We start from the raw sequence: 21,281 nt of genomic DNA, 5'->3' as shown, positions 1-21,281 counted from the left end.
TATTCTGGCAATTCAGAAACATACAGTAGCTAAGATCAGAGATTTTGTTTCTAGACAAGATTTTTCTGAAATGCTTCCCCAATATACACCTGGCAGAGAGCTTAGATCTACTGGAAGTTGTCAATTTATAGTCCACAGGGTTAAAACCAAGCAAGGAGAAATCACATTTAGCTATTATGCCACACAGCACTGGAATCAGCTTCCAATAGATATTAGATTTTCCCCAACAATAGAGTGTTTCAAAAAGTAACTAAAAACTGAACTTTTTTATTCTGCATTTATTGATTAGTTTTTAGGTTTATTTTTTATTGATTTATTGATTTTTTTGTTTGTTTTTACCTCTTATTCCTTCAGTCTTATTTTCCCCCTTGATCTATTTTATTATTTTATTGTATTAACTACTATTATTATTACTGTTATTCTTTTCTTTTTTTCTTTTAAGCACATTGAGTGACATTCTTTGTATGATAATGTGCTATATAAATAAACTTGAACTTGACAGTGTTGACATAAGAGTGACATGACACTGTCATGAACGTGTCATAAACAAGTCATAAATGCTTCTGTTATTAAGTGTCATTCGGTTTTTGTCATAACAAATTAGGGTTAGGATTAGGGTTAGGGATAGGGATAGGGATAGGGTTAGGGTTAGAGTTAGGGTTGAAGGTTAGGATTAGGGTGAGGGTTCATGTGTCATGATAGTGTCATGTCATGTTTTTCCATCAAAACTACCAAAGTCTAGAAAGTAAAAACCTTAAGGTTTCCTCAGTTTCACCTCATAGAATGCTAAAAATGATTAATGTAGAGCCCTTAAAGTGTCCTAAAGTTTAAAGTTGTTTTTAGAGTAGCATGTCATTTGTGAGGTAAGGACTCCCCCATAAATAATGAGAACAAAATGGCATCTGTTGCATGTGGCCTTACTGACTGAGAAGACATAGGGATCAAAGCCAATCTCCTTCCCCTCCTCAACCTCTCGGATGAGCCAGTCCGTGATGCTGTGTATGGAGACTGTGGGGCCAGACAGGGCAGCCGTGCATTAGTAAGACATCATTAACTATCAGCCTGCTGACGCCGGTTGATAAAATTATATGTAGGTGGGGGATCCCTCACCATCTCTCACTAGTTCCCAGTTGCAGTCCATCTGGCGCTCAGCCTGGACCCAGTATCGGCTGTCTGTCCACAACGTTGCTTTAGTCAGTGTCACAACAGCTGTGCCTGTCAATGAGGATCACATCCAAATGAGGGACTAATAACAGACCATTACAAACACACTACGCACATATTCAGACATAAATATTGTCTATTAACTGGCGGATGTTGTGCCAAAGTCGTGAATTCAGGGACAAAATCTATTTGTTTTATGCCACTGTGGGTGGTTATGGGAAACCAATGGTCGTGCATACAAATGTGTTTATGTTGTGTCATTCCAAAAACAGTGGGCCGAAATGTCATTAAAACTAACCTGCTGAACCAGTGAAGCCAGACATAAAGGCAACCCGAGCATCCCGTGGAGCAATGTACTCACTCTGTGAGAAAAGAGAAAAACAGAACAAAAACAAATATATCTTACAGACTACAGAGGTTGTTTTATTAAAGCAAGCAAAAAGTGTTGTATGGCTTAGATCAGTGTTTTTCAACCACTGTGCCGGGGCACACTAGTGTGCCGTGAGAGATCATCAGGTGTGCCGCAGAAAATTACCCAAATGTCACTCACTGGTCCAGAAAAGCAACTGTTGCATCAAAGAATTTATAACCACATGCTCTCATTGATTGTATGATTGCACTATTTGTGGTATGCAGGTATTGTACAACGGGGGCCTCATATCCAGTATTCACAGAATCATCACATATCCAGTTCATAACAACAATTAAATTAGATATAGTCACCTACAAATGAAACAGAGGGCGCTTGTTTTATTGAGCAGGTCTTGCATTAAAGCCATAATAAGGCCATATCTGTGTATTATTTGAAGTTTTAGGCTATGGTATGTTTATTTTTTCTTCACACAGGATGTTAGTGTGCCGTGGGACATTTTAAGTGTTAAAAATGTGCCGTGGCACAAAAAAGGTTGAAAAACACTGGCTTATATACTGAAGCACAACTACCATGGGACAAAAATAATAAAGTTGAATCTAAATCCCAAGATCGTTCTTTCCATGAAAAACACAAAGACATAAAACCAAGGACATATATACACTTCATATCGAAACATTATTACTTATTTGCAAAGGTGGGCAAAAGGATTATCCTATTTACAGTGCAACACATTCTGCTGAGTGATTTCTAGGCAGATGTAAATGCATCCAAGTGTGCTTTCTGCCCTTCCTGTGTTGCGCTGTAAGGCATCCCAATTTTGGCAGCAAATATATCTTGTTCCAGCGGTCAGCTGTTCAACTTAGAGACGGCATTGTTGCCAAATTGCAGGGAGATGCCTTTCCTGCCCTTGGATAGAAAATGGAGTTCAACAAATAACTTGATCGGTAACGACCCATTAAATAGTTCAATTAATACAAACAACACCAACAATTGAGAACTAAATAGAATGCACATTTATATGTGTGCCTTTCCTACAACATCTCTTTATTGGGAAATTATTCTGTCCCTGGGATCCACCCTCTCTCTCCTTCCCCCCCATTAATCATGCCATCAGAAGTGGCATGATTAATGGCAGAATGTAAGGGATGTTTTTATGTAAGGGATGACATCAAGGCTATTCAGTATTATGAAGTGATCTTCTTTCAGAGCTTCTAAGAAAAAATGTGGCATGAGTCAGAACACCAGCAAATTGTGACTGTGGGGAGAAGAGGAGAAATATCAAATGTCTTGGAGGGAAGAAAGAAACAGGGGATGGAGGTAGTGAACGAGAGAAGCAAGAGGAACGTTCACATGAGGAGTGGGTGGGCAGAGGTAAGGTTACTACCAGATGGGCATCTGTGCCAGGGATGATGTAGGCTGTGATGTTCTGCTCCCTCATGACATCTCTCAGAGCCTGCAGCCTTAGTGTGGTGTTCACTGCCGTTGGAGGGAGGTACTGTACACACGCACACACACACACACACAGAGAGAGAGAGAGAGAGAGAGAGAGAGAGCACAGTAAATCAGAGCCACCGCAGAGATTAAAGTTACTGTGCCATGCAGCATGGTACAAATGATGATACTTATTACAGGGACTGGATTACATTTGCAAGCTGACATAGTGATATTGATACTGATCCAGTCTGATACTGATCTCAGTGTGCCGTAAATGTAGCACAGCAGCAAGGATATAAGAAGCCATAAAAAGTAGACTGAGGGAAGGAGGGAGAGAGGGAGGGGTAAGATGACAGAAGAGAGAAAGAAACGGACACAGCGGAAATGAAGTGACAGACTGACACAAGATATGACTAAGTGACACAACGCTGGCTAAAATAGAGAAATGAGAGAGAGAGAGACAGAGAGAGAGAGAGATCATTTTAAGTGGGTAGAGGGAGATTTTACTGGTGGAACAGCGGAGCAGTTCCTCTCTGTGGAGCGTGAGCCTTCAGCGAGAGCTCTGCTGGCTCCTGCAAAAAGTTGCAAAGAAATCAGTACAGGAAATAACAATTAGATCTTAAACTAGTGTTAAATTATCCAGGCTGTAGATCTGGAAGAACTATCACTTTAATGAAAACTCCTACATGGTTCTTCAACTTCACTAAAGGTACAGTATTTGAGAGACATGAGAGTTGATAAAGACTCATTGCACAGGAGGGACAGCAACAAAGAACAATTGACATGTACCAGCTGATACAAACTGAAACAGATTCAGCGATCTGTTATGCAGTACATAGCAAAAAGGATTACAGGATGCAGATTTAATTCCCTAACTAAACCAAGAGGCTGATGAAAGACAGCATATGAACTCCCACAGAACATTTACACTATACACATAAATGAGACATAAACAGAACTAATATATACAGTAAAGACAATTTACCTGTGAATGCTCCAAAACAAACACATAGAATCCACACAGACCAAGACATTCTGCACCATCTGCCACAAGCTAATCCAGAGAGAAGGAATGACAGCACTGGAGACCTGTGTGTATGTAAGGGAGTGAGTGAGGGAGCAAGTGTGTGTGTGTGTCTGTGTGTGTGTGTGTGTGGGTGTATGCATATAGAGAGGTTATTTGCATGTGTGTGACACTATCCCTGTTCAAAGGAGTTGTCAGATTGGAGTCATGTGCACTAGCTTAGTGGGAGGAACTACGAATGAGAATGATCTCTGTGCCCCAGCAATAAAAACTGTGTGTGTGTGTGTGTGTGTGCGCATGTGCCTGTCTGAGCGTGTTTGTGTATCTGTGTCTAACTATATGGTGCACATACCTCAAAAAGCATCCACAAGTCAAGGAGAGAATTCCCTGGCTCCTGTTACGCGATACGGTCAACTAGCATTCTGCCCCACACACACACACACAAGAGACACACACACACACACACACACACACACACAGACACACTGTTTTTCTCTATCACACACACACACACACACACACTTCATCATGTATGGGTGTTGTCAGCTGACCTACCTGCATCTAAAGCAATGACCTTCTTTGCTCTGCACTCTACATTTTGCGACGAATTACAACAAGAATGGATTGGATTTATAGGCTTTTTGAATGCTTATAAGTAGGGATAGAAATATGGTGAATATCAATGGAAAAAAGCAATCACATGGGTGGATAAAAAGATGCATCGTTCTGCTTAATTTACTTTTGCTTTGATTGCCAGAAAGACCAATGTGCACGTGAAGAGCTTTTCAATGCAACCCATTCATATCCCAGACACACTGATCAGTAGTTTAGGAGATTCCCCAGGGCCCAGCAGTTTACTGCACTGCAAGGAAGTCATATCTGCTAAAGGAAAAAGTCATCGTCAATATGTCAAGAGTCACTGTCATAGTGGTACATGCATTGTCATAGTGGTGCATGCAACGATAATCACATGAGATACAAGGATATCAATGTCATTTTACAGCAAACAAGCTCAGTTTTGAAAATAGCCGCAGTGTGCTGCAGCTCTCTCTTGAGTTGGTGTACTTTAGCCTGTGGCCTCTGTCTGGGAATAAGAAGGGAGACTGCAGAGGATGACCTCTGTTATTCTCCCGAAGTAGTTAATGTTTGCCCTCCATCTGTTCTGTGGACTAATAAATCAGTGAGTGAGCGAGAGCGAAGACTGAGCGAGAGCGAAAGCCTGAATGAATAAAGTTCTATGCTAGTAGGCTATTTGCCATCATAATACATTTTGTCAGGATGATTCATGATAATATAGTGTGGGAGTTAATGCATGATGACCATGACAATACAATACCATACAATAATTGTATGAGAGTGTTTCTGTGTAAAAGTAACCTGTGTTGCGTTAACTATGCAACTCGGCCCAGCTTAAACCCACAAACCCACACAGGCAGTAGCCTATACTCAGATTGGGAAGTGGGTGTAGTAGTAGCAAGGAGGCAGAAAACTACACTGCCTGTCAATAGCACGTCTGATAATGCATATGGAGGGAGGTTCACAGCTACTGTACTGTATATGCTGGTTACCATTATAAACACGCACACATGTAAGATGTCAAAACAACTTCATTGGCAGATCCCTAGACTGACATGTGTGAATAGGGTGAGCTACATCTTCACACTGGACTTAACCTCCTGAGACCCTGCGTCCTCGTATGAGCACAAATTTCGTTTCGTCCCCGGGGGCCACTCCCCCCGTGCTGGCCCCCCCGAACCGCAAAAAAAGCAGTTTTTCCTAAATAACTACCTGAACTGTGGCACTGAGGATGAAGAATCTTTTATGGTATGTTGGTCACAAGGGCCCACATCAACCTGGCCCATAATCACTCATTTGCACCCCCCCGGTAAAAAATGAAAATGCAATATTATTCTGCTTTAATCGCCCCTATCTTTAGTTAAGATGTTCAGAACTGCACCAAATGTTATGTGTATGATTGACCTGGCATTCTCTGAGGGTATGCCAAGTTTTGTAGAATTTCATCCATGGGGGTCTAAAAAAAATGTAGGTTATGTGTACATTTAGTGACTGTACACTCATTGGCCTCTAGATGGCGGTGCACACATATACACATGCACACACACACAGGCACCCACATACTATCGGTATTAGAATGGCCGATACATAATTACAAATTCAGTAGGATTAAAAGAAAGCCAAAATAAATATTCATCATCATCATCATGGCTGCATTTCCAGTATTGGCGATAAGTAGTCGTTTGTCCACTAGATGGCGCATCGTTGCAGTGAGACGTAGCCTAATTTTGTTGGAAGTTAAAAGTGGGTTGGAAAAACAATGGACGCTTCCTACAAGGACTGTAGTTTACCGCAGAGAACGTCTAATAAGGATAGGACGATGTTCACATGAAATGTAATTCCCATTTCTTCTTGAAGCCAAAATAAATCCGAGGATGTTTATCGGACATGCTTGGTTTTTACTGCAGGTACGTTAATCTAGGTAATGTTACCATTGGAGTTGGTTGAGTGATGGAGGCCAATTTGATTGATTGCATTTGTAGAAAACTATAAATGCGGTTATACCAAGCAAATTGATAGCAGCACTGTAATTGTATCTTTCTACTGTCATTTGTTGCACGTGCTACAAAAATCATTCTGTGCAATGGAAGATTTACCAACGTTACACCGGTCTGATACAGTTTTGCCTATAAGTGCGTGAGACTGAGACGCCTGTTTATTTGTTTTAAGTGCGTGCAGGGTGTGAGCATTGGCGGAGCGAGGGGGTGGCTTCGGGGGCTCAAGCCCCGAATCTTTTTTCAAAAGCCCTGAATCTTTTTTTGTATGTGTTTTCAATTTCCAACGATTCTAATTTCTAATTTAACTTCCCCTCGGTTTCTCTATAAATGTTACAAAATGTAGGCTACTATTACGGAGCAAATATCCCTTATTTTCAAAGCCCAATATTGACAGATAATCTGATTTCCCACACGATGAGTTTAGGCAATGGCAGAGCCGAGATGTAGCGGTAGCGGTTTACGTCATAGCCTAAACCTGGCAGGAAAGTTCAGAGCGGCGCAGTCAGTTTAAGCCGGTAAGAAAAACTATTGTCAAGACATTGGCAATTAGGCTTTTTGTACCCCGGAATACAAAAGTAACCTTCAGAAAGACAGAAAGTTTGTTGAACTGTATTCATAGTCTCAATGACCGAATCAGTAGATTTACCTGTTGTCAGTTGAGTTTGTTCAATTAATTTATTGCAGGCTAGTAGCTAGGTAAATCTGAAACGGAGATGTATTGTCGGGATTTTGATGGCAAAAAATACCATGGGATTGATGTGTTCTCCATTTGAGGAACGTAATCAATTGTGGACGTGAACAGACAGCTCAAACACAGAGCGCATAGGCCTATAGGTTAGGCTACTTTCACTTTCTAGAATGTGCATTCATTACATAAAAGATGCTTCATACCAAAACAACGATCAAACATTATCAAATGTATCATGACGTGTTGTCACAAAGACTTACTCCAATTAGAAAATCAAAACCAACATCATGTACTGTAAGTGTGTTCTCTCATTGAGGCCTGTAGGCCTATAAGGAAAATGCGATTTCAGTTAAATAGTATAATTAAAATTAGCTTCATGTGTTCCATTGAACATTATAATAAGTGGGTTCACAATGTGTGGGGCTGTGCTAAACCTGACCATAAGGCTACTTTGGCCAGAGTTCAAAATAAAAATGTATTGAGACAAGGTAGCATCCCATCAGGGTTATCTCAACATAGTATACTAGCCTGTAATATACAAACCATAACTCATAAAAAATAAAAAAAAAACGCTTAATTAACTAAGTGCATGCTGATCAGGCTATGCCTATAGACCCCTCTTGAAAGACCCAAAGTGCCAGTCAGATATACCTTGAGTCTCACATTTTTAAAGTCTCAATGTGTAATTAGTTTACATAGAATTCACTAGAAGTCATTATTTAAGGGGTAATTTTTCAAAATGTTCTACCGGGGGTGGGGGGGATGCCTCCGGACCCCCCTAGTCTTCCTGTGTGTGACACTGGGCTAAGCCCCCAATGTTTCAAATGTCTGGCTCCGCCCCTGGGTGTGAGAGGGGAATCGATGTGCTTTGATTCCAGCTTGGTAGTTGTAGTCTGTGAAATTAAAAAGCACGTGTGTGTGAAGTATCCAAACCATGACACCTTCATTTCATTATGGCTGCTTTAGCAACACACCTTAAGCTACTGTGTAGTGGGTCCCATTTAGAAGTGGCTACTTTATTCGCGCTTTCCTTGACTCATGGAGCTGCGTGAATTTTATTACAACTTTTCGCCACGATATGGCAGTTTAACTTGATACTGTAAGGCGTAAGCCATTGGTTTCCAAAGGAGATTATATTTGTGTCGCCAGCATAGCATAGCCTATTGACAATTTATGTTGTAAATAGGCCTACCTTATAAGCCTACCTGTAGCTTAGGGAAGCTAACAGCTTTCTATTAGGATCTAGTTTGTTAGTTACAGTTTTGTCACTGCCTCCCTGAATGCTTTCCACCCTGAACATGGGCAAAATGCACCATTGACATCAATATGTTTTGTATAGAGCTACCACAGGTAACTCTATACAACCACAGGTGGCAGTGTGGTGACTCTATATAAAACATATTGATGTCAATGGGGCATTTTGCCCATGTTCAGGGTGGAAAATAAAAAAGAAAGATTTGCGTAAGACAAATGGTGTTTTCAAAAAGAAGGGATCATGGAGAATAAAGAAAATCATATTTACAAAATCTTTGTATATTCCCACAAGGTGTTTGGGTGCTCTGAAAATGATAACCAAAATGATTTTTCAGACTTGTGAGGTCTGCTGTTCAGACCCTGAAGGGATTTATTTTCTGTTTATTGCTTTTTGTGAGAGTGTTTCTACTTATCTCAGTAAGTAAAATAAATCAAGAGCCTATGTTGAGTACAAATATGTCTTCTGAAGGTTTAAACAGAGCCCAGCCAAAAACTCCAATAAAACTTTGAGGGACAGCTATGATCATGCAGGATTATCTAGACCAAACGTGACAATTTTGCTACATACTATTCCTATTTATGTACCAGCATGCAAAATTTGAGCCTCCTACATGGTTTAGTTCTTGCGCTGTGGGCTTGTGAACTTTGACAAAAAAAAGAGGCCGAACAAAATCGACACCCCAGGTATGCCATGCCCTAGACCCGTTACAGTTTGCATACCAGGAGAAAGTGGGCGTGGACGATGTCATCACTTATCTTCCACACAGGACACATTCTCACCTGGACAAGGGGAAAAGTGCTGTGAGAATCATGTTCTTTGATTTCTCAAGTGCTTTTAACACCATTCATCCCCTCAGACTGGGAGACAAGCTCTTGCAGATGGGGGTGGAAGCTCACCTGGTAACCTGGATCACAGATTATCTGACGGAGCGACCACAGTTCATCAGACTGAAGAACTGTCTCTGACACTGTGATCAGCAGCACCGGATCGCCACAGGGAACTGTGCTCTCTCCAGTCCTGTTCACCTTGTACACATCTGACTTCTGCTACAACACTGCATGAGTCATGCCACATGCAGATGTTTTCTGACGATACTGCAATTGTGGGGTGTATCAGGAACGGGCAGGAGCAGGAGTATAGGAGCCTGGAGGAGGACTTTGTGCAATGGTGCAAACTCAATCATCTCCAACTCAACACTTCAAAAGACCAAGGAGATGGTGGTTGATTTCCGCAGGTCTAAGCCCACTCTGCTACCAATCTCCATTGATGGGGTCAATGTCGAGGTGGTAAGCACCTACAAGTACCTGGGTCTCCACTTGGACAATAAACTGGACTGGTCAGCCAACACTGACGCACTCTACAAGAAAGGGCAAAGCAGGCTGTACTTCCTGAGGAGGCTGCGCTCCTTCAATGTGTACAGTCTGTTGTTGCCAGCGTCCTCTTTTATGCAGTGGTATGTTAGGGAGGAAGCACAAAGAAGAAGGATGCGGGGCGACTTGACAGGCTGGTAAGGAAAGTTGGCTCTGTAGTGGGAGCTGAACTGGAGTGCATCACTTCAATATCTGACAAAAGGACCCTGAACAAACTGATCAACATCTTGGACAATGAGTGTCATCCACTCCACAGCACTATTGTTAAGCAGAAGAGCCTGATCAGCTGGAGACTTCGCTCACTGCCTTGCACAACAGACAGACTGAGGAAGTCATTCATTCCCAGGGCCATTGAACTGTTCAATGCATCACTTAAGGGAAGAGGAGAAATAGACCTCTCCGCATAGTCTGCCTCTTAACCACCTCCATGTCTTGAACTGTCTGTCCACTAGCCGCTTTACCATTGTCTTCTGCCTCACTGTTTGCGTGCTTTATTAGCACATATGTACAACCCCTCCCTCCATGCCACAGCCGAACTGTGACCACACTTATACCTTTCTTAATATAGTTATTTATACATAGATATATAGACTTTATTCTTGCACTGTTTGAAATACTCATTTGCACCATCACCATGACACTCATTCACAAAGAGCACCTTACCTTATGCACAACCAGGACCACAGGCTCAGTCCCTGCTTCAGTCATTGCAAGCGCACCTGATTAATTAATCACCCACTATGTGGATACTGTTTTTTAGAGTTGATTTAGATTAAGTTTTATTTAGTATAATTTGTATTTTAGTATATTTAGTATATTCTTTATCTTCTACAGTCCTTATTGCTTAGTTGTGTTTTTTGATATTATATACTTTTAATTACTCTTTCTGCTGTTAGTGAATGTGTGTGTATGTCTGTATGCTACTGTGATCTTGAATTTCCCCAAGGGATCAATAAAATATCTATCTATCTATCTATCTATCTATGTTTTGTTTTGTTTTTTTAGAATTGAACGGCTGTGGCGGGATGTATTTGGTGGCGAAGGCAGATTCGACTGGAGCCAACCACAGAGATCTATGACAACTGGAGTTTATGTTCCTGAATTGGAGCTGCCTCGTCCTTTGACGACAATGGAACAGGCAAAACTACCAAACCCATCTGTGCCTTTTCCAGAGATAATACCTGTAAAAAGACTGTATCAGATTAATGAAAAGGCTAATCATTTAATAACAGTACATTAAATGAGTGAACAAAATAAATAAATAAATAAATACAACTCACAACAGTGTTAACAAATAAATTAGCATTGGTTTCATTAAATCCTTTTTACGCTGTGCCAAAAATAGGTGCCCACAAGATTTTATTGGCCATTTGCATCTTAAAAGACTCATAGTCTTTGTGAATTGGCAATTTTAGAATGATACTGCAGGTATTGGCCTCTGGAAAAGTGTTGGCTTCAGGCTGAAGGAATTCTATGGTTGGCTGGAGGAGAAAGCCATTTGGTGGGATGACTGATGAGCCTGAGACGAATACCATAACCTTCTTAAGTGTCAATGGGGCACATTCTCCTTCTGCAATAAAATAATGAATAAAAGTTGACACATTAACTCCTACACTTCTCCTCACTTATTTCAATGGTTTTCAGATAGATAGATAGATAAATAGATAGATACTCTATTGATCCCCAAGGGGATCCCCAATTGTCAAGGGTTTACATTCAATGTCAATTAGCAAATCTCTCCAATAGCATATGTTTTGAGTTTCTAACTCTCGTGCCCAGGTCCCTGGTGGCGAGTATTGGATTTTAAACAGTGTCGATAGGTCAGCAGCCTTCAAAAGACTTTCTCCAAACATGTTATAGAATAGATCTGTGTGTTCTCTCATTGCCTCCAAAAGACCAAGGGTGTTGAGGCCAACTTCAAATCTGCACACAAACGCACACACACACACTTAATGAGCCTTCACAGAAATTCACAGGGGAAGGATAAGGAATAACTCTTTATCTAATAACGACAAGTTAACACAGATACTCACTGTTGCAATGCAACATGTAGTCTGTCCTCGACGAAGTAGTCAATGGCAGCCTTAACCAGGGCATCTCTCTTCTGCATGCTCCCACAATAGTGAGACAGTCCTCTGCCTCTTCTACTGCTGCTTTTGTCTCTTGGACAGTTCTTGCGTCTTTGATCTAAGATGGAATGTCATATTAAATAAGGAAAGTATTGCCTATGTGCACTAAACATGGTACCAGCAAGTACTTCAATAGAACTTCAATAGAACAAGTACTTCAACTGGTATACTTCAATAGAACTCACCTTCAAAAGCTTCGCCTTGAACGACACGTTGCTCACTTCCTCCAGTGTCGCCGGGGGGGGGGGTTGCCCATACTGTCAGAGAAAAAGCCACGCCTCCATGAATAACACACACAGAAATCATCCGTGCTATCTGTTGGTATGTTTTTTTCCAGGGCTGAAAATAGAAAATACCAAGCTGTAAAGTCCACAATGCATCCACTAACTACCATGACCATGTGAAGTGAAGTTCATTATTGTGCTTGCTTACTAATAGTATAAAACACATTTTTTATATTTATTACTGAGGAATATTTTACAGAACTGTTACTAGTTCTGCATGCTATGCTGGAACACCACTGCTAATTGATACAAGATGGTCAAAAAGGTGTCCATACAGCCCAGGCTTATTTGGAAGTTTTAATAGTGAACATATTAATCGGGTGAGACACTTTTCTGTTTCAGGTCCCTCAAATATGCAGGACTGGTGAATTCACTTCATAAGAATACGTAGGTATTCTCTGGTGGGCCCACCACCATCCACTACACCTTCAGCGTTGTCCTCCCCATCCACAAAAACAACATCAAGCCTGGCCATTGGGTTGAAACACCGGCATCCGAAAGCTTGCAGTGAACTTTTCAAAAGGTTGTACACATTTCCTGTATAGTCCCTACAGATATTGATTTGGTTACTCGTTGGGGCTGAACTAAAGTCAGCTTTCTCCTTAAGCGAGTTCAGGATGGTGCCCAAGTTGATCCTGTGTGGAGACAAAAACAAAACAAAAAAACAACTAAAAAAGACATACAGTAGAATAAGGTACATTAGGCTTAAAGGCACAAGAAAAAACAAGTAGTGTAAAGCATATTATACTCCCACCACACAATATGAAAACATGCCTCTCTTGAAGTAAGTACCCATCATGGCCAGGTGAGGACACAAGTTGTGGGGAACAGGACACAGGTGGTGGTGATGGGGACAAAGGTGGTGGTGTGAAATCCAATGGTACAAACTGCAATCAGAATCAGGATTGTAACAGTCAGTTTTATCAATTAGCTTAATATTTGTGTTGGCATCTTAAGGTTACTCACATGTTAACAAACATTCATATTACACACAGATGAACTCAGAGTTACTGACTCCCAAGTTGTCAGCAATATACTGAATGTCTGAACATCATGTCTCACCTCAGGGGCATCTGAATTAATCCAGTGCACATACAATGTGCATGATCCTGTGATGCCATTCTCCATTAGGGTTCCATCCATAATGCTTTTTAGTCTGTTCAGCGACAAGGCGTCTTCAGTGGCATCCTCATTCCCTCCAACAAAGTCAAACAAAACCTAAAAAATAACATTAAAAGGAATTAAACCTGTTTAAACTAGGGACATACTGCATTACATTCACAGCCTGTATCACAGTGACGATAAAATAGTCAGAACTTAACCTGGATGGAATCAGATAGCTGGAATCGTCTTGTTCTTATACATCCACTTGGGTACTTAAATCGCAAGGGCACACCAAAACCAGCCTCAGGTTTTTGTGCCATCCTTATCTGCCTATTATGTATGGCCTGGATGGAAAAAGAATCCCCCATTACATTAGCAATGCAATGTGAATCATAGAAATGGCAAAAGTTTAGTTGCTTCAATGGAATAACTACTGCTTTTGGCTTCTTGGCCCTATATTGTTCAAAAGTTATTGCAAGAACAATAGAGTTCCGTCACTTTCACCTCTTGGATCCCAAAGCATTCAGAGTTGTGAATCTGACATATACCCCTCCTGCGTCTTTCTTCTTTATCAAGGAGTTCCTTCTGCAGATCATCCTGTAATTAGATGTTTAAACGAGGCAATTAATGCCATTTCATCGTAATCAATGCAATTGATCCAAGCCAGGTTGGACCAAGCTGGACACACGGTATAGGCCCAAATGTTCTAAGCATGAAATAACTTCAAAATCAAGATAACTTTGGGGTATACTCGACATTTTCCAGGATCCAAATGGGGGTTATGGGCTGGCAGATACTCAATACACAATTGATCAAATGTGTCAAAACCCACATACATTATACCTTTTCTTTGTCAGTAGACAAGGATTCTTGCTGACGATGTGTGTCTCGCCAGACTTTCAGGGGAGATTCCTGAAATGTTTTTGTTTTGTTTTGTTCCTGAAACACGTTTTGGTAAAACATTTGAAATATTCTCAAATTTATAGAAGTGCATTTTCGGCTCAGTGGTTAAAGCGTTTGACTCCCTCCGCACCCTTCTTCCAGGACTGTTTGGATTTCCCCTAAGGCAGTGCAGCGGCGCCTACACAGCTGCCTCACAAACAGCCGAAGTTCACCTCTCAGCTACTGGAGAAGAGCTTCAAAGTCTTTGGACAGGCTGCCCTAGCCCAAAACTCTATCTCACTGCTTCTCGCTTACGTGGTGGAGCTGCAGCTGGAGGTCGGTGCTGCTATCAAAGAGGGGAAGCCAGTGAAGGAGTTGTGAACAGAGATTCGCACCGCGATGAATTTCGTGATGAGGTCCACTCGCTGCACTAACCAGGCGACTGGCAGGGCCATGGAATTGATGGCTGTAGGCCAGAGACATCTTTGATTAAACCTGTTGAAAATCCCTGACAATGATCGTCTTCTTAGATGCTCCGGTCGACCCGAACACGGTTTTCCGGCTCGGCTGTGCAGGCAATGCAGTCTCACACTCGAGGCAATGCAGTCTCGAGGAGTTGAAGAAGAAGGAGAACGAAGCCTTCAGCTTTCTCCTGCCTCGGAGAATGGCTCCCCCATCGTCTACCCTTTCTGCGCAACGTGCCAGCCCTTCTCCACATGCTGTGGCGACGAGGCAGGCGCGGCAATGGCCAAGCAACAGGTGGATCCAGACCGCGAAGGCTCGCTCAGCTCAACCCGCGGTGATGCGTGGCACTTGGAGGCAGATGTGGCCCAAACACAGCGCTATCCTGCAGCACGGCTCTGGGGATGTTCGCTCACAATGTTGGTCACACAAGTATTTTTACTTGTTACTGACAAAGATACGATACGGTGTTCATTTTAGGACATCCTCAGACTCAGGTGTCAGACTCAGAAAAACATTGGTCATCTTCAGACAAAACTGCCTCAGCGTCAGAAAAACCTCTGTCATCTTCAGACAAAACAGCCTCAGCGTCAGAAAAACCACTGTCATCCTCAGATAAAACTGCTTCAAACCAGTCAGGTCTGGTATTACATCATGGCATAGCACATTTGTCTTTATGGGGGTTTGGGAATAATGATGTGATGATAATGATGCAGGTTTCTTACTGGTAGGTAGTGTACAACTGGGAAACGGTTAGCAAAAGTAAGAAATAATGGTCCAGGTGTCGTTCTGGACTTTCGTGGTGGAAAAATGTTTAACCCACTTTTCCCTAGCTCATTGAATGTACCGTAATCCCCTCGAAAAACAAATTATTTTGCTGTATGTAGTGCGTGAGCTTACTCCGGTATGTGCCTTACAGCAGCTGCTAATGTTACTAGCGAAGTGAGGTTAGCTAAGTTACATACATGGATTTCCTACAATGTGTATACCATTGGATCACTTTCTACCTTTACTTATAATTTCTAAATCTAACCAAGCACCAAATATAACATGCCAGTGACAGAATGAATGTATTAAGCATAATAATAAACTCACCGTTCTGTATCCGTCGTCTTCTTCTGTCCCCACAATAACTTTTCATTTGAGACTTTTTCGTCTGACTCTGTTTTTTCTGACAGCGGTTTTTCTGAGACCTGATTTTCTGAGACCTGACTCCACTTTTTCTGACAGCGTTTTTTCTGAGACCTGACTCCACTTTTTCTGACAGCATTTTTTCTGAGACCTGACTCCACTTTTTCTGACAGTGTTTTTTCTGAGACCTGACTCCTTAAAGATGTTTTTCTGAGGCAGTTTGGTTTGAAGCAGTTTTATCTGAGGATGACAGAGGTTTTTCTTACGCTGAGGCAGTTTTGTCTGAAGATGACAGATGTTTTTCTGAGTCTGACACCTGAGTCTGGTTTTTCTGACGCTGAGGCAGTTTTATCTGAAGATGACAGAGGTTTTTCTGACGCTGATGCAGTTTTGTCTGAAGATGACAGAGGTTTTTCTGACGCTGAGGCAGTTTTGTCTGAAGATGACCGATGTTTTTCTGAGTCTGACACCTGAGTCTGAGGATGTCCTAAAATGAACACTGTAATACCCTGTTCTGTCTCACACTTGTCTGGTTCCCACGGTTTCACCTCTGGGTCTAGATTTCAACCTCATAGTTCCCCCCCATTGGCAGGGAATTTATGTCAGTGGAAAAAAATGATAAAAATACACAATTATCTCCTGTCCCCACGGCTCTTGGGTGAGTCGGGTGCTTGTATGAATCTCTCAGGAAACAAAATTGTCTCTCCCGATCAGAACACTCTGGTCACGTACCAGGCGCAGTTCCGCTCGCAACCACACGGGGGGAGTATAAGCACAATAATAATTTCGAGCTCTCACAATGCAGGTCAGCCAGCGCTCGCACAATTTCTCCCAGCCTGGCATATGCATGTGAATTCTATAGAGCAGGGCTATCGAGTACAATTTGCGAGAAAGGCCCCACATTTCAGAGGGTTGTTATGACATGCCTCCGGCCACCGAAGGTTTGGAGGGACCCCGTGCTGTTGACACAGGGTGTTCCCATGGGCCTTGCTGTGACACGCAAGGTGGTCACCATGGACGCGTCACTGAGGGGGTGGGGGGCTACACTCGAGGACCAGGTGGTGAGCGGGCGTTGGTCAACGCAACAGCGTCAGCTCCCACATAAATATTCTGGAGCTGATGGCAGTCTTATTAGCGCTGAGGCAATTCCTCCCAACGCTATTGCACCACCATGTTCTAATACGCTCAGACAACACCGCAGTGGTGTCGTATATAAATCGGCATGGGGGGTTTACCTGTTCACCTGTTCCCCCACGTGTTGGTGAGGGAGGGGGGACACACAATGATATTAGTAGCGCCATGCCCGTGGTGGCCAAGCAGGCCATGGATGGCAGAGATTTTTCAACTGCTAGCACCCTGGCGCCTCCCCAGCTGCTGAGACCTCCTGTCCCAGTTGGAGGGGGAATTCCTACACACAAACCCAGGTGTTTAGAACCTACACGCCTTCCCCGTGAAAGGGCAAAGCTGAGCTCTGTAGGGCTACCTCCAAATGTTAGCCCCATCTAATAGATCGATCTATGACATGAAATGGGGGATATTCGAGGAGTGGTGTGAACCTAGGGGCATTGTAACTTTCCAGTGCTCCATTGTGGAAGTCCTGACGTTTCTTCAGGAGCTTTTTGAGCAGGGAAAAGCACATTCGATACCTGGCAGCGATATCAGCCTGTCATGTTGGTTATGATGGTGTCACCCCTGGGGCACACCCCCTGGCGTGCATATTTTTGAAGGGCGTCCGTCATCTGCGTCTGCGTCTGAGTTACCACAGTGCCACCTGTGGTTGTATAGAGTAACCTGTGGTAGCTCTATACAAAACATATTGATCTCAATGGTGCATTTTGCCCATGTTCAGGGTGGAAAGTGAAAAAGAAAGATTTGCATAGGACAAGTCAAATTGTTTTTTTTTTTAAAAAGAAAGGATCATGGAGAATAAAGAAAAAAATATTTAAAAAATCTTTGCATATTCCCACATGGGTGCTCTGAAAATGAGAACCAAAATGATTTTTCAGACTTGTAAGGTCTGCTGTTCAGACCCTGAAGGAATTTATTTTCTGTTCATTGTTTTTTGTGAGAGTGTTTCTACTTATCTAAGTAAGGAAAACAAATCAAGAGCCCGTTGAGTACAAATATGTCTTCTGAAGGCCTAAACAGAGCCCAGCCTTAAACTCCAATAAAATTTGTATCAACTTTGAGGGACAGCTATGACCATGCAGGATTATCCAGACCAAACGTGACGTTTTTGCTACATACTATTCCTATTTATGTACCAGTATGCAAACTTTGAGCCTCCTACATGGTTTAGTTCTTGCGCTGTGGGCTTGTGAACTTTGACAAAAAAAAGAGGCAAAAAACAAAATCAACACCTCCCTCCCCCTGTAAAACTGGCTGTATCTTGGAAAGTATTGATCTTACATAAGAGTAATTTTACAGTGTGTCTCCTGGGTAACATAGGTACACCTGGTAATTTTTTCAGAATTTCCAGCCGCAAGTGGCCATGAAGGGGCCGAGTATGGCCCGCAACCCGTGCCATTTCGGAAACCAACAATGCACTCACATGTGGTGCGAGTGTCAATGCACATATCTCATGTGTGCAATTTGTTTTTACAAGTTTTATACATTGGAAACACGTACTCACTTCCTGTTGGGTGTGACATTTCACCAAATATGTAGGTTACAATGATATGCCTCTTTATGTGTGTGTGTGTTTTGACTAGTGACATCAATTAGAACGTTTTTGTGTCTGCCTATGTGTGTGTGCGTGCATGTGCATGAGTGCATGTGCATACATATGTAGCAGGTAGACCTTCTCTGCCTGCTATTTCCCCATAGCACCTGGAAGTGCTAATGAAGGGGGCGGGGCATAGGCATTTGATCAATCTGGCACCAGTGGAGTGCTACTTAAGAGGGGCAGCAGCCAGTAGCAATATAGACGCCACTGGTGTAGCCCCTGTCTGCTACCGTCAGGTATGCTGTCTCCCCATAAACATTTGTGGTTTTATGTTATGTATATTGTGGTGTGTTCTTTGTTTAATCTTCTGTGTTCTGTTCTTTTAGGCAGCACAGTCATGCTGATGGGGAACATGGGTCGTGCTGCTGTCTTGTCTTGTCTTTGCTTTGGTTATTTTATGTTTGGTTTTTGTGTTGCCTGTCTTGTCCTTCTGTTTGTAACTTTTATGTTTATTTAGTAGGGAGGTGGCTCTGAGGGGGGCTACTCTGAGCATACGTGTGGTGTGGTTTTGTGTATTGCTTATCGCTTTGCAGTGTGCCTTTGCTGTGTAATAGGTGAGCTTTTCTTAATGCTTGCATGTAAAACATTTGTGTGGACGTCCATAGTTGCCACCCTCAGATCTCCACTTCCCAACTTTTGTGTATTAATAAATCTTTTGCTTTGCTGGAATTCATGTCTCCCTTGTGTAATATTTGAACCTACGAGCTGTGTCTGTTTAGAGGTACGCTCTCTTAAAGATTCCCGGGATGCACTAGGCCTCAGGGTGGCGTAGTCAGGCTACTGTGATTGGCCCCTTGGCCCTTCCTATGTACCACCCTGTTACACATATATGTGTGTGCAGATCTTCTATGTTTACAAGGTACAGGCAGGTCAGTGTCCTTGTGTGTGTCTGTGTACTGTTATGTGTCTGTGTGTGAGGTACAGAGAGAGAAAGATGGTGTGTAGTGAGACTCGTGTGTTTTTTGACTGGTCATGTTAATAACATTGTCTTTTTTGTGTGTCCAGATTTGTGTGTGCATTTGTGTTTTTGCGTGTGTGTGTGTGTGTGTGTGTGTGTTAGGGCTTTGACTCCGAACTTCGTAACTTATATTCAAATATTTTGTCAGCATGCATAATGCATTCCATTTTTCGCTGCTTTGGTTGTAGACAGTTACTTGATCATTCAGAAACTAGAAACATATAATCAGAAACCGTAAATCAAAATGTATCTTAACGAATGTCTCAACATGTACAGTAACAGTTTATTTAATGTGAAGTTAGTACTTTTTATACATTTTCTAAACAGAATTACAGAACAACTACTACTACTTACCTTAGAGAAATACAATAGACTAACACATACTGTATGTTAATTCTAAACTAACTATTCAATGTTGCCAGATTAGAAATGTCGAAGTATCGTACCAAAACCTCAAAATTATTGTTTTTTGAGAAAAATAATCGTACATGAACCAAACGCATAAAATATAGCTATTTTCCAACAATTTTATTTTCCAAATAATTTTACAGCCAATTCAAACAAGTTGTGTTATATGCTCACACTAACTGGCTGCATAACTTTTTTTGCTTTTTTGTAAGTGCAAAAGATAAGCCGACAGTCCACATTTTGAACTAGACCATAATTAAATTGATACAGAGGTAAAAAAGTGCACAATTAACACTAGAAAGATTCAAATTCGATCTCTAAGTTACTGCTTCGTTTCGTTAAACTGATCTAAACTGAACTGTCTTCTTCGGCAAAACTGTAGTGTAGTGTTGACGTGCAGGCGACACCGTGTGGTGTCTGTGTGTGTGTGTGTGTATACGTGCTTGCGTGCAGGCAGGCGAGCCTGCGAAATGATTCGGGGTCAGAGAGAGAAGCGATAGGATGTGTGTTTGGAAGAACGACTGAAATTATCGTACATTATGGTATTTTTTTTATTATTGATCATACATCGTACATAGGTCAAAATTATCGTACAAATACAATAATTATCGCACATCTGGCAACACTGGAAGGAATAAAGATGGTGTCCAGAAAGAGTCCAGATGGAGTCCAGAAAGTATGATGAAGAATAAAGATGATAAAACTGTCCTTCTAATATAAGGCTGAAAATCACCGTCAGAATGACATAATATGGACAAATTATACATTTCCTGAATCCTTAGAGTTGTGTCAGTATCCCAGTTGTTATGTTTTGTCTCTCTGGTGTTACTTGATGCCACATGACTAAAAGAAAATATATGATTAGGCGGAAATTGTAGGAAAGTGTGTGTGATTAAAAATTTGAAGAGCTCCAGTGTCCACTGTACTGTACTTGCCATACATATTCACAAAAGGGCTTGAATGAAAGCTCAGTGTCCCCTTAAAAATGTTACCAAACACAATAATATAAAACATTGATATATATCCTGAGCATGAGCTACCATAATGTTATCTACAGACATGGATCTTTTCCAAAATTATAAGTAACCTTTGCCTTGAGTGGTACCGACATTTGGTCTGGCCCATGGGCTATAACCACTCATTTGTGATTTGCACCCCCCAAATTTCTTGAAAATGCCCGATCATAGAATTGAAATGGTCATGCACACATTTGTCATTGTGTGGATTAAGTACATAATCGGCCGTTCTCTGGGGGCCCCTTTCAGCTCGGGGCCCTTGGCAATTGCCTGCTTTGCCTGTCCTGTTGCTACGGCTCTG

General features: G+C 41.9%; 1 protein-coding gene across 1 annotated transcript in view; it reads right to left on the bottom strand.

The window, feature by feature from the left end:
• Positions 1–14,735, bottom strand: part of xpnpep2 (X-prolyl aminopeptidase (aminopeptidase P) 2, membrane-bound) — a 23,544-nt gene extending 8,809 nt beyond the window's left edge. Inside the window, exons 1-9 of the mRNA XM_048232137.1 lie at positions 14,596–14,735; positions 12,719–12,929; positions 12,196–12,267; positions 3,957–4,167; positions 3,479–3,543; positions 2,922–3,032; positions 1,463–1,526; positions 1,111–1,215; positions 922–1,008 (exon numbers count right to left, since the gene is read on the bottom strand). Coding sequence (XP_048088094.1) covers positions 922–1,008; positions 1,111–1,215; positions 1,463–1,526; positions 2,922–3,032; positions 3,479–3,543; positions 3,957–4,167; positions 12,196–12,267; positions 12,719–12,929; positions 14,596–14,735 — 1,066 coding nt within the window. The remainder of the gene's footprint in view (positions 1–921; positions 1,009–1,110; positions 1,216–1,462; positions 1,527–2,921; positions 3,033–3,478; positions 3,544–3,956; positions 4,168–12,195; positions 12,268–12,718; positions 12,930–14,595) is intronic.
• Positions 14,736–21,281: the final 6,546 nt, after the last annotated feature.

Source organism: Alosa alosa, chromosome 21 (genome assembly GCF_017589495.1).
Source record: "Alosa alosa isolate M-15738 ecotype Scorff River chromosome 21, AALO_Geno_1.1, whole genome shotgun sequence".
Classification (NCBI taxonomy): Eukaryota; Metazoa; Chordata; class Actinopteri; order Clupeiformes; family Clupeidae; genus Alosa; species Alosa alosa.
The sequence above is the reverse complement of the archived record's forward strand: the minus strand, read 5'-3'. Positions and strand labels throughout refer to the sequence as shown.